General features: G+C 38.3%; 1 protein-coding gene across 1 annotated transcript; it reads right to left on the bottom strand.

Moving 5' to 3' along the window:
* Positions 1-1,124: 1,124 nt before the first annotated feature.
* LOC120277601 lies at positions 1,125-10,863 on the bottom strand. The gene is given in 4 exon segments (XM_039284460.1): positions 1,125-1,501; positions 1,504-1,629; positions 1,823-2,404; positions 10,800-10,863. Coding segments are annotated over 4 exon segments (1,149 nt in total).
* Between the last annotated feature and the right edge of the window lie 1,436 nt (positions 10,864-12,299).

Raw genomic sequence — 12,299 nt, forward strand, 5'->3', positions numbered from 1 at the left:
ATGAAGTTAATATTGTGATTTGTACCACTTGGTTATGAGGTATGATATATTTATGTTCTTAGAATTTAAGTTTTTTTAAATTATAAAATTTATTTTATTTAAATAATTCATGATTATATAAAGATGTAGTAAATTTGGTTTTACGTAATATTTATGATGGCTTTATAATCTATTAAATATATTAATAAAGTTAACACTGGGGCTTGAACTAGTATTGTAACGTTAGTATTGTAATCTTACCATATTTTCATATTCTGAATTTTTATAATTAAAAAAAGAAACAAACGCACTATGGAATTGATCACGGTGGAAGAAAGAGTTTTGAAAATATTTCAAAAAATATTGAAAACATAAAAGATTTGTTTCACTTTTTTTGGAAACATGGGTGTTGTTTTCAAAATTTTTAGAAACAAAAACATCTTACCAAACTTGTTTTTCTTATTTTGTTTACAAAATTTGGAATTGGGACAAAGATTTAACAACAATACCAAACGAGCTTTAAAGAAAAGCAAAATTTTGTTTTTTAATTTTCTCATTGACTATTTTTTTTTAAATAATATGTTTGGGAGGTTTTGGGTCATAAACATTTGCTGGGTTTCTTGATTTTTGTGCATATTAGACCATCTTCAACCCACAATCCTAAATCTCTATCTCAAATCTCAAATTTGGTCTTGCTACATGAAATTTTACTCCAACAATAAATCTCAAATTTTACCCCAAAAAAAAAATATTCTTATAATATTCTTTTCATATATTATTTTATTATTATTTAATAAAGATATTTGAAATTAATCATTTTAACAATAAATTAATTAAACATTAATTACAATTTATAAATAATTTATTAAAAAATATAACTTAAAAAATTGTACAACTATATTTTTTAATTTATTATTTAATTTATTAAAAAATTAAAATTTGAATTTCTTAATTATTTCAATAAACAATGAAATTATTTTTTAAGATAGCATGAAAATATTTAATATCTAAACACATAATTGATTAAAATTTTAACAAGAAGAAAATTATTTTAATTATATATTTTACATTGAAACTATAAACAAAATGAAAAAAAATACTTAATATTACAACACAGTATTACAAAAGAACATAGTCTCACTAGTTTAACTTTCTAAATTAGTATATTGTTCCCACAAATGCTCTATCAATGCATTGCGAAGTGCAATATGAGCTTCTTTGTCTTTGATTTGATTATATCGAGCCACAAACTTTTCAAATCGAGCATTTTCATCTTTGATGAGTTCCACAGTTGGTTCAGGCACATCTGTTGATTCAACAATCCGTACACTAAGATCTCTCTCATCCTCAACTATCATATTATGCATGATAATACAAGTTTTCATTATGTCACTCAATACATCCTTGCTCCAAAAACGTGCAGGTCTTGTAACAATTGCAAATCTTGCTTGTAGAACTCTGAATTCACGTTCCACATCTTTCCTGCATGATTCTTGTTTCATGGTAAAGTATTTTTTTTCCTGCTACATGGCTCGTGAATAGTTTGCACAATAGTTGACCATTTAGGATATATATTATCAGCTAAATAATATCCCATGTTATATTCTTTGTTTTGAATGACATAATGCGAATGAGGAGCAATACCTTGAGCTAAATTAGAGATCAAATGAGATGATTCTAACAAATTTATGTCATTGTTCGTACCTGGCATCCCAAAATAAGTATGTCATATCCAAAGATCATAATGCTTCAAGAATAATAGTTGGCGACCCATACCAACCTTTGTATTGGCCAGCCCATGCTGTGGGACAATTTTTTCACTTCCAATGCATACAATCTAGACTGCCCAACATTCTAGGAAAACCACGTTGTTGCCCAATGTGTAATAACCTTGTGATATCATTGGCATTAGGAGTTCGAAGATATTGATTCAAAAAAATCTCCACAGTTACACGACAAAATCTCTTTAAGCTTTCAATTGCAGTTGATTCACCAATTTTCACATACTCATCAGTAGCATCTGAGGGTAAATCATACATTAGCATTCGAAATGTAGCAGTTATCTTTTGTAATGTTGACAACACAAGTCTACCAAGCCCATCTCTTCGTTGTTGAAAGTAGTTGCCGTGGCTTTGAACTGCATCTACTATCCGAAGAAACAAAGATCTAGACATTCGGAAACGTCTTTGAAACAAGTTTTCACTATATCGTGGATTTTCTGAAAAATAATCTCTGAACAAGTTTTGATGTGTTGCTTCACGATCTCGATGCATTATTGCATGACCTTGGACGGAGCCTCCATGAACATCTTCATCATTACTAAGCGTGAGAGCAATTTGCATAATCTTATTGTTATTGTCAATTATTTGCCAAACTATTTCATCTTCTGATAGCGCCATATAAGGAGTCTCCATGACTTGATCCTCTGAATTAGAAGTGCCTTTAACATTATAATTTATATGAAATGATTGAAGAATGTTTACTACTAAAAAAATAGGTGTAAGGAAAAAACTAGTTGCTATCCAAGAATGCCAATTAGCTCTTAATATAGAAGCCCATAAATCACTATACCATCACAAGTCTATTGTACACTCACATATCTCCTATACCCTCACGTGTATCTTGTACACTCACATGACATGTTTCTTGTACACTCACATGTCTCCTATACCCTCACATGTATCTTGTACACTCACATGACATGTTTCTTGTACACTCACATGTCTCCTATACTATCATATGTCTCTTGTACACTCACATGTCTCTTGTACATTCACATGTTTGTTGATGATAGTTATGGTTACACATTATATATAACTTGCTCTATAACACATATTCCTTACCTTTGATTGAAAATGAATTCTCGCCAATCTGGATACAGTAATGCAGAGGATATCTTCCCTTTGCCAAATTTACATGGACCTTTCTCAAGATCCGATTATCGGTGTAAACCAATATGGTGAACGTTTTTGGTCTCGGGTGGAAGACATGTATGAAGAGGAAAAAAATAGTAATTGGGTGTCTCGTAATGCGAATTCTCTGAATAAACGAGTTCAAGCAATAGAGAAGGATTGCCGAAAATTGAACGCATGTATTCGACAAATAGAGAATTTAAATCCTAGTGGTGCTTCAGATCAAGATATTGTAAGTATATCTTTACAATTTTTGCATACAAACTATGTATTATTTTTTTTAACTTGACATTACAAAATTTTGCAGTTAAACCAAGCAAAGTTGTTGCTAGGACAAGATCCAAAATATCAGAAAGGTTTCAAGTATGACCATGTATGGGATAAGGTAAAAAATTTTGAAAAATTTAAAGACCACGTGATCACTCCAAGTCAAATGTCAAGAAAGCATGGCGTTAATTTTCTCTCCTCTGAGTCAGACAATGCAACACCTGAATCTCAATCTACAACACAAAATAAATTCTCATAATTTTCAATTAACTTAGATGATGATAGTGGTGGAAACTCTTCCCAACGTCCAGTCGGTGTGAAAAAGGCTAAATTGAAAAAAAAGAATCAAGCTGATCTTATATTTGTAATGGGCAAATTGTAAGAAGATAATCGACAACTTATGGAGATATTGAAAAAGAAAAATGCAGATAAAATGATTATGAAAGAGTTTAAAGAAGAAAATAAGATATTAACTATAGACTTGAGCATTATCACTGATCCTAATATTCGTGCTTATATTCAATCTGAACAAGCACGAATTATGCAAAAAAGAGGACAATTTCAACAACCACCTTCTTCATCATCAAATCCATTTGGAAGCTATTTCGATAATATAGGCGGAAGTGCTAGTGATTTATCAGAATATTAATTTTAATTTAATTAGTTTTTATACTGTATTAGCTTTTATTAAGGTTATTTTCAATAAAATTTCAACTATTCCTGTTTTATAAATTTATTATATATTAATAATTAACAATTTTATTTAATGGTTAAATAATTATTATTATTGATTATTAATTAATTACACACAAATTAATATTATAAATAACTACTTATAATTATATTAATGGATTAATAATTTTATATTTTCCATTACAATAATAAAAAAATAAAAAACTAAAAAATATAATTAAAAAATAAGAAATAATGTGGACCCCAAATTTGGGGTTGCACTATTGCAAAACCCAAATTTGGAGATGGCTTTAGATCATGCTGTGAATATTATTTTTCCTTGGTAAAGATGGTTTGATGGAATTGGTCACAAGCGCAACTGTTTCGTATCTTTTGTTGATATTTTGTTTGTTTTGCAAATTTTTTCCCCAAAATATTGTCACTTTTTTCACTGAATAGTTCGCCTAACCACAAAAGGTTGTCTTTACCGTTAACAGTGCAACTAATATATAAAATAAATATTTATTTTTTTAAAAAAATAGATAAATTACTTTAATTAAAAATTAGGGAAAATTACTGTTCACCCCTCGTAATTTTCAAAACTTCCCAAAAACCCCCTCCTACTTTTGCACACCCCTGGACTGACCCTTCCAGTTAGTGTTTAACTTCCCTTTTATCCCATTCCGTTCACTTCAAATGGGTCCATGTTGTGAAATCCCATTTTGGCCCTGAAAATGGTGGGAAAGGAAAGCGCCAAATCACATCATGTTCAACCTTTTGAAGGGCTTTTCTCGCATGGTTTAACGTTTAAATATTTTTACTAATATGTTTAATAATTGTCATATCCGTGTAATACTTCCCATCTCCGCTTTAACGTTATCTTTACATGTATAACTATTCATATTAGCGTGTAAATTCTCAAAGTCTCGCGTAGAAAGCGGTGATCTTTTTCGCTTTGATCCGAATTCTTTCGGCGGTGGCACGTGGCGGTGGCAAGGATATGGTATCCCGTGCATAAGAATTAATGACTGGCATTAAAATTTATGCACGCGTAACATAATTTTTCCCGAACACCCTGCTCGTTCTCATCGATCAATGTCGGCCACCGATGCGTTTAACTTTTTTTCTCGGATATGAAGAGTCGACCTGCTTGTGGAATTCACACCATAAATAACCGTGAAGAACCCTCCTCATGGGACAGACCACTCCTCGTCGTCCTCATCATCCTCCTCCTCCTCCTCGTCCTCCCTCCTTCTTCCCACGGACTAACCACTCTGTCCGAAAAGGATGTTTCGTGAACCTTCTTCCTTATCTTGAGAATCATTTAGCCGCAATCACGCAACAAGTTAAACTATCTTTTTCGCTAAGTCGAAATGCTCTCATAATTGCACGAATCTGCGGGAGGATTCTTGACGGTGGATGACTGGGCAAAGCAATTAGCTGAGCATTTCGACTTGGGTAAGAAAAAGAAATTTTTACGTATTTTCGTGATTGCGGAGGATCTCTAGAGGAGGGAGATCGAGAAACATCCTTTAAAGACGGGGTTGATATTTATCACTTGAGACTTTCTCGTTACCATTTAAGAACATTACGTCGATGCTGTACAACTATTACGTTACGTGTTTAACTATCGGGATCTTCGTTTAAGTCCCGACCACTGACACATTGATTAATAGTCGTTTTTCATGAATTTGTGTTGTTTAACCTTTTTAATGTTGTATGTTATGCGGGTTCAAGTTGATGCGCATGTTATGCAGACCGTCGTGAGCATTCGAATGTCTGGACACTTGTTTACGTTACTACGAGGGTCGAGTCGTGAGTGTCCAAAAGTCCGAGCGGACGTTGTAAATGTTGTAAATCTTTTATAAATAAAAGCGAAAACAAGCTTATTTGATCGTGAACTTCGAAATTTAAACATAGACCTAGTAAAAAACAAACAATGTGGGAAACAAAAAGAGCGTCATTGTAAACAATAGAAAATACGTAAAATATGTTTAAACAGCGACAACGGTGTTTAAGAAAAAGTTACTCTTTAAACAATGACAACGGTGTAAACAATAGAAAATGTTAAACAATACTCTAGTTACTTTTTAAACAATGACAACGGTGTTTAAGAAAATACGTAAAGATGTTTTAAACAGATGACCGAGAGAGTACCCATCTTCAACGCGATGTCGAGTAAAGCATTCAATTTAAACAATAACATATTATTTACATGATATAGACTTTAGTTAAAGCAGTTAACCATTATTTTTAAACACTATATGTATCTTTTAAACATAAAAAGCAGCGTTTACACGAGAGACTCATGTTGAGTTGAGAACATTCATTCGAACGATGACAATATGTCTTCCTCGTGACAGTGACATATATTTCCCTTTTGCCCTTGGGATGGAGGGAAAAATACGCCCGATCACATCACGTCTAGTCTAACCTCTATGCATACAATGCTGCACTTTTTGTTTGCCTTTACGACTGCTGTTTGTTCTTTTACATCTTCTACTTCTTCTTCTTCGCTCTTATTTTTGTTCTTCACTTCATTTGGTTTGTATCGATTTGGTTTTCTGACCAATATATTATGGAGAGTTTTTGTGGTATTGCTAGATTCGACCCGGGGAGGGAAGGTGCTAATGTTCACTTTCGCTCTCGGACTTCTTGGGAGTTGGTGTTAGTTTGAGATATGTGAGCTGATGGGGTCTCGAAGTTTCTCTTGTCGAGGTTAAGTTTATCACACGGATGGATATAAAAGCGGTTTGCTCAATAGAAAGCGATGTTGACTTCCGGTGATGTGTCACGTCCACTCCATCTTCAAATGTCTTGTAGTTGATCTTGTCGTCGAGAGCGGAAAAATGTGCCATTGCTGAATCCTAATGAAAAGCGAGGTTTTACTCGTTGTAAGTTCCTTTTCTTTTAATTATTCCGGTTGTGCGGGGTCATTATTGTGTAAATATGTCCGCTCGTTGTTTAACATATTGTACTAGTCGTTTACGTTATTAGTTAAATGCTTAAGTATTTAATTTAACGTTTAAATATTGTCATTATCACTTAAACATTATATTCTCCGCTTAACATATTGATCTTTTTATTTGGTCAAGTGTTGGCGGGAATTCGGATTCTGCAGAGTGCTCCCATTCATCCCCTATGGTGACTCGACGGTGTGGGATGTCTTCCTTCCTCGCCGGATCATTCGAGTCTTTGCTCGTTGGATATTGGACAACGTTTTTGGCCGTGTCGAACATTTCGAGGATGTACTTGAAATCATGCAATCAAAAAGGAATTTTTGACTAATTTTCATAAAGAACTAGAAAACATCGAGCGATGCGTGGAATGTCTTTGCCGATGGTTGTCGTTGGCGCCTTCACGCATCAAAAGAGTATAACAAAAAAATACTTTTCGAATCAAGACAATCAACCCGTCACACACTTGCGGTGGTGGCATAGGGTTCGGGCTCACATCCGAAAGCGTCACAAAAATGGGTTAGCGACGAGTGATTCGAAGCTCAAGGACCGTCCCTTGCATAAGGCCATCGACATTCGAAGGACATGTTGCGGGAACATGGTGTCCACATACCATACAAGCGAGGCTTTGGTTGGGAAAAGAGCATGCGGGTGGTCCTCGATTTTCGAGCGACATCTCCGGCACGATCGTTGTGCTTTGGTATGTGGATAAGGTGGTTGAGGGACAAATCCCGGCAGTTGCGATCGCGGAAAAAGAGCGGTGATCGTTTTAAAGCGTGCATTCTTTTTCTTCGTAGCGTGTATTGTGGGATTCAAGAGGGCTTCGGGCACGTCAGCTCGTTTCTCGATGGTACCCACCTCCTTGGAAAATATCGGGTACACTCATGGGTGCCATGAGGGAAAGATGGAAACAATGGTTTTTCCACGCCGCCTTCTGGTATAGTCGACAACGAGATCGATGCCAATTGGACTTGGTTCATATTCTAAGTTAGGCGATGCCTTATACGAGGATGGAGATTATCATGAGATAATTACCTTCGTGTCGGACAGTCCAAGGGCCTTGTGAGCGTTAATTGCGAGTGCTCCCTTCTTCGCCACACGCATACCGTCTTCGACATTTGGAGGCCAATTTTACGAAAAGCCAATGCGACTTAGGGGAAGGCATCGAGGAGGAGTCTTTCGGTCTATATGCTTCCACATTGCGTAAGTAGCATCCAGCTAAAGATTCGATGATACTCGTGAACGAATCGCAGCACATCACCTGAGCTCATCACCGCTGATTAACATCCGGATATGGCACATCGTCGAATCTCTGCTCGGAGGTGATCGTTGGGGTGAGATGTATTCGAACGTCGCGGAAAGTCGCTCAATGCTTGGATCAAGGAAGCTCGCCATTTCACGAGTGTGAAAATGGTCGACTCCATAAGGTCTGCGAATGTTGGTTTACACTTAACATTTAGTGTTACCCTTTAAACATTCTCAATCTTTGTTTTAATTACACTTGCCGACTTTTAAATATTAATCCTTTCGTTTAAATATTTACAATAATGTTTAAACATGTTTACGAATTATTTAACCATCGCTTTGTCTTTGTTTAACCTTATTTGCCGGGTTGAGTTTGATGCGCATGTTATGTATGCCCAGTGAGGACAGCGAACAAATGGGAGACCTACTTATGCCCGGACAGCTACATTCAAGTAGCGATCATCGTTGAGGACGGCTAGAAATCTTCGTGTTGGTCGTCTGCATCGATGATCGTTACTGAAGTGTCGACCGGTCGCGACAACTGCAGTGGATCTCGCCATCGAACTTGTTCGTGTCGAAGGTGGCAAGTTTATGGTATCCCTTGCAAACACGCCATGACGTAAAGCAATGCCGAGTGCACACCAGCGACACATCGATTTATTTAGCGGGTACTTCAGACATCGACAATTACAAACTTGCGTACAAGGAAGCTATATTCCCACACGCCGACGACGATGGCGGGCCTTGAGAGCTGAAATCGTGAGCTTCGCTGCGACCGCTTTCGTGACGAAGGCGACTGGACGGCCTAGGACGAAGAGGATCGAGTCGCAGCGTTTGATGTCCGCGAGTTACACTGCGACCCGCCGCCATGGATCCCGATCTGATCGGCGATCTTGCTGAATGAAACTGGGGTCGAACTAGGTATTGTTAATAAGCGAGCGATATGTGAAACATTGTGTATTGATGGAGTTGTTTCCATATTTAAACTCTTACTCTTTACAACGAATTGAATGTATTTAAACGGAGACATTGTTATTTTTAAGACGGATACCGTGAATTTGAAATATTTCAGCTCGATGTTTAAACGATATATGGTATATTTAAACAATAAAACGGAATGTACACAACTGCAACGTAAATTAAACAATGAAATGAAACTGAATGAAATTTAACCTGCCTTACAATTGAAAACAAACAAAAACTTTACATTTGAGATATACAAGTTATTGATGGGCAACTTCCCATATTTATTTAAACAATGAATGCATTTTAGTTAAACGAGACGGTGTTATTTTTAAACGAATACTACCGTATTTTGAAATATTTAAAAGCGATGTTTAAACGATATATTGTATATTTAAACAATGAAAGTGAAATGTACACAATTTGAACGTAAATTAAACAATGAAATAAAACTCGAATGGAATTTAACCTCGCTACAATTCAAAACAAACAAAATTTACATTAACATATACAAGTCATGCTCTTCGAACACGAAAACAACGAATCAATTTGTCCCGGTTCATCTCGAAAATAAAATTGACATTCGAGATACTAGAGCGATGTTCTTGAAAAACAAATTTAACCCGCGCAGACGACTTTATCCTCGGACGGGCCGCCTCCCTCCTATATGTATCATGGGTATCAGCAAGTGTCGAGTAAGGAACGTGCATGCGGTCGCGACGTAACTTCTCACCCCGTAGTAATTGCTCGATAAAACGCACTGACGACTAGGCAGTAATCGGCGCTTCCTTGTTTTTGCGTGGGGTTTCTGCTGTCACGCTGAGTGGCATTTTCTCAGTCAGCTCACCGGGTCAGACTCCATATCGATCGACTAATTGTGTAGATAGTTCCACTGTCGAGATATGCAAGTCGAGATTATAATAGCGATTTAAATACCAAAGCAGATATTAATATGACATAATTAAAGAACTTACCATGTCCAACGCGTCCTTATCGTACCCTGGACATGAAGAATAATGCCTGTGATTCTTGTTTATCATCGTCTGTGACGACTGACACGGAAGTGGCCATTCATGATTACTCGGGAGGACGACAATTTGAACTTCATGCAGCCATGCGACGATCCCCGCGATCATAGCCATAATTGAGTCGTGCGCTCTTCACCGCTGGACATAAAGCAATGCAAGCGGTGATGCGCGAGGCGCCGCTTCGTAAGGATATGGCTCTTTGCTCGACTTTTGTATTATGACATCTGAAAAGCGCCCATCACGTCATCGCTGACCATCTCATCTCCCCTCAGCGGCGATGTATAATTTTGTCGCGTGTGGTCTTGACAGTGGCATTCTTCCACAGCGATCTTTCGAGGTTAAACGATATGAGATATAATAAGACCATATTATAAATATTTAAAATGATATTATCAATCGTTTACATGATATTATATATAATTAAATGTTAAGTAGACAAATTAGCGATAACATAAAGGTATTAAAACGCACTATTAAGGTAATTGTTAAACACTTCTCATGAAAACCTTTAAACAATATCCTTAAAAACTTTTACACTTTGCCGATCCAGCCGGCGGGTTGGAGGAAGATCGCTCATCCAATACTGCTCCGTGTTGTTAAGGCGACTTCGGGGCTGACCCGTTTCTTCTTCTTGAATAAAAGCTTTCCGTGATGCAGTCGATGTTTGATTGGCCTTGATGCATCTCTCTCTCGTTCGCCGGTGGAGGTCTTCGTGACATCTTCCTTCGATCGCGAGCCGATGGCGGCTTGACATCAGCTAACGATCACATCCTTACGTGGTTGTTCTTGTTGTGGGATTGTGTGAAACGGCGATCTTGAGGACGGCGGCGGCGGCGGCATCGACCCGCGAGACTAGCGTCCCTTAAATGGTTTCTTAGCATTGTGGCGGGATTGTGTCTGCTTGAGCGCGCGATCGCGACCGGCCCGCGTCGCGTACGGCAGCCAGCCAGTTAAGCGATCGTACTCAAGCGGTGCCATGCAACGCGGCATCGTTGGGGGACACGCCCTTAACTTGTTCTTGATCTGATCTTCGTTGATTGTGTCCATCTTTGATGCACGCAATCATCGGCCGACGTTTCCACCGGGTGGGGATTTCATCGAGAAGAGAGTCGGCGGCACTTCTCGAGCAGTGACGGCGAGCACACTCTCATCTCACTGATGTCCTTCTCAGCAACGGCGTATCGGCCGCGATGGTGTTGCTGTTGTTGTTCATCGTTAGCGGCGAGGCGAAGGCGAGGTATTGTTCTCCTCTTTTGTGAAGTCTGCTGAGATGTAGCCGCCCTTGGAATGACCTTTCGGGCGATGTCCTGGGCGTCGTCGAGTCGGCGCCTCGATACGTCCAGTTAACGGTTCTTTTCGAGGATGGCGGCGCCGGGTTTGTCGAAACGTCCTTCCGGTAGCCTCGACCACGGCGACAAGCGAGAAACTTCGATCATCATCTCTGGCGCCACACCGCATATGCGCTGGTGGCGTCTCGCCCTAATGTCATGTAGAAACTACCAGCAGCGATCGGAGGAGGCTGCGCGTCGGTCGGTACGCGCCACACTCGATTTGTCGTTTAATGCGTGGTGGGGGTTGTTGCGATGTAGCGTAAGGGGAGGGCTTCTACAGCCGATGGGAATCGCGTGCTTGGCGTGTGGGGTACGGAAGTAGGAGAGCGGCGTCGGTAGCGCGGCGATAAACTGCTACTCTCAGCCTGTGCAGCAGAGTGGTTTCGGGAGCGATGGCGTCCATCCGTCGGTTGGCCCCAACAAATGTTCTTCTTGACATGCGCCAGGAACCAAATTTCGGAAAGCTAACATATGTAAACGAAACAATTTCAGCGAAATCATTCATTTTAAACTATAAAACTATATTTAAACGCAGTGTTTATATATTTAAAGCGTTATAGAATATAATTAAGCGGAGAACAAAATCATTTAAAATCAGTATGAGATAAGAGTTAAGCGGTAAATACTAAAAGTTAAGCGCTAAATAAAATGTTTAAACGTTAAAGACTTATGTTAAAGCATTGTCCATGCAGTTTATTACCTCTTTTCCATCGAGGTGACAAGCTGGGTTTCCTACCGAGTCGCTTTGCTTCCGTGATACTCTTCACATCTTGTGACATCCTTGGGATCTTGCAGCTGCTTTTCTTCCACAGTTCACATTGACTTTCGTAAAACAGACGTTAGTAGCGGCCGAGCAACCCTATAATGTACCACTGTGTTGGCTGTCTTCAAAGGCGCATCCCATCTTGCGGCTCCGGGCGTTGCTTGTGAGCAATACGTAACTGA

The sequence above is a fragment of the Dioscorea cayenensis genome, chromosome 15 (genome assembly GCF_009730915.1).
Source record: "Dioscorea cayenensis subsp. rotundata cultivar TDr96_F1 chromosome 15, TDr96_F1_v2_PseudoChromosome.rev07_lg8_w22 25.fasta, whole genome shotgun sequence".
NCBI classification, from domain to species: domain Eukaryota; kingdom Viridiplantae; phylum Streptophyta; class Magnoliopsida; order Dioscoreales; family Dioscoreaceae; genus Dioscorea; species Dioscorea cayenensis.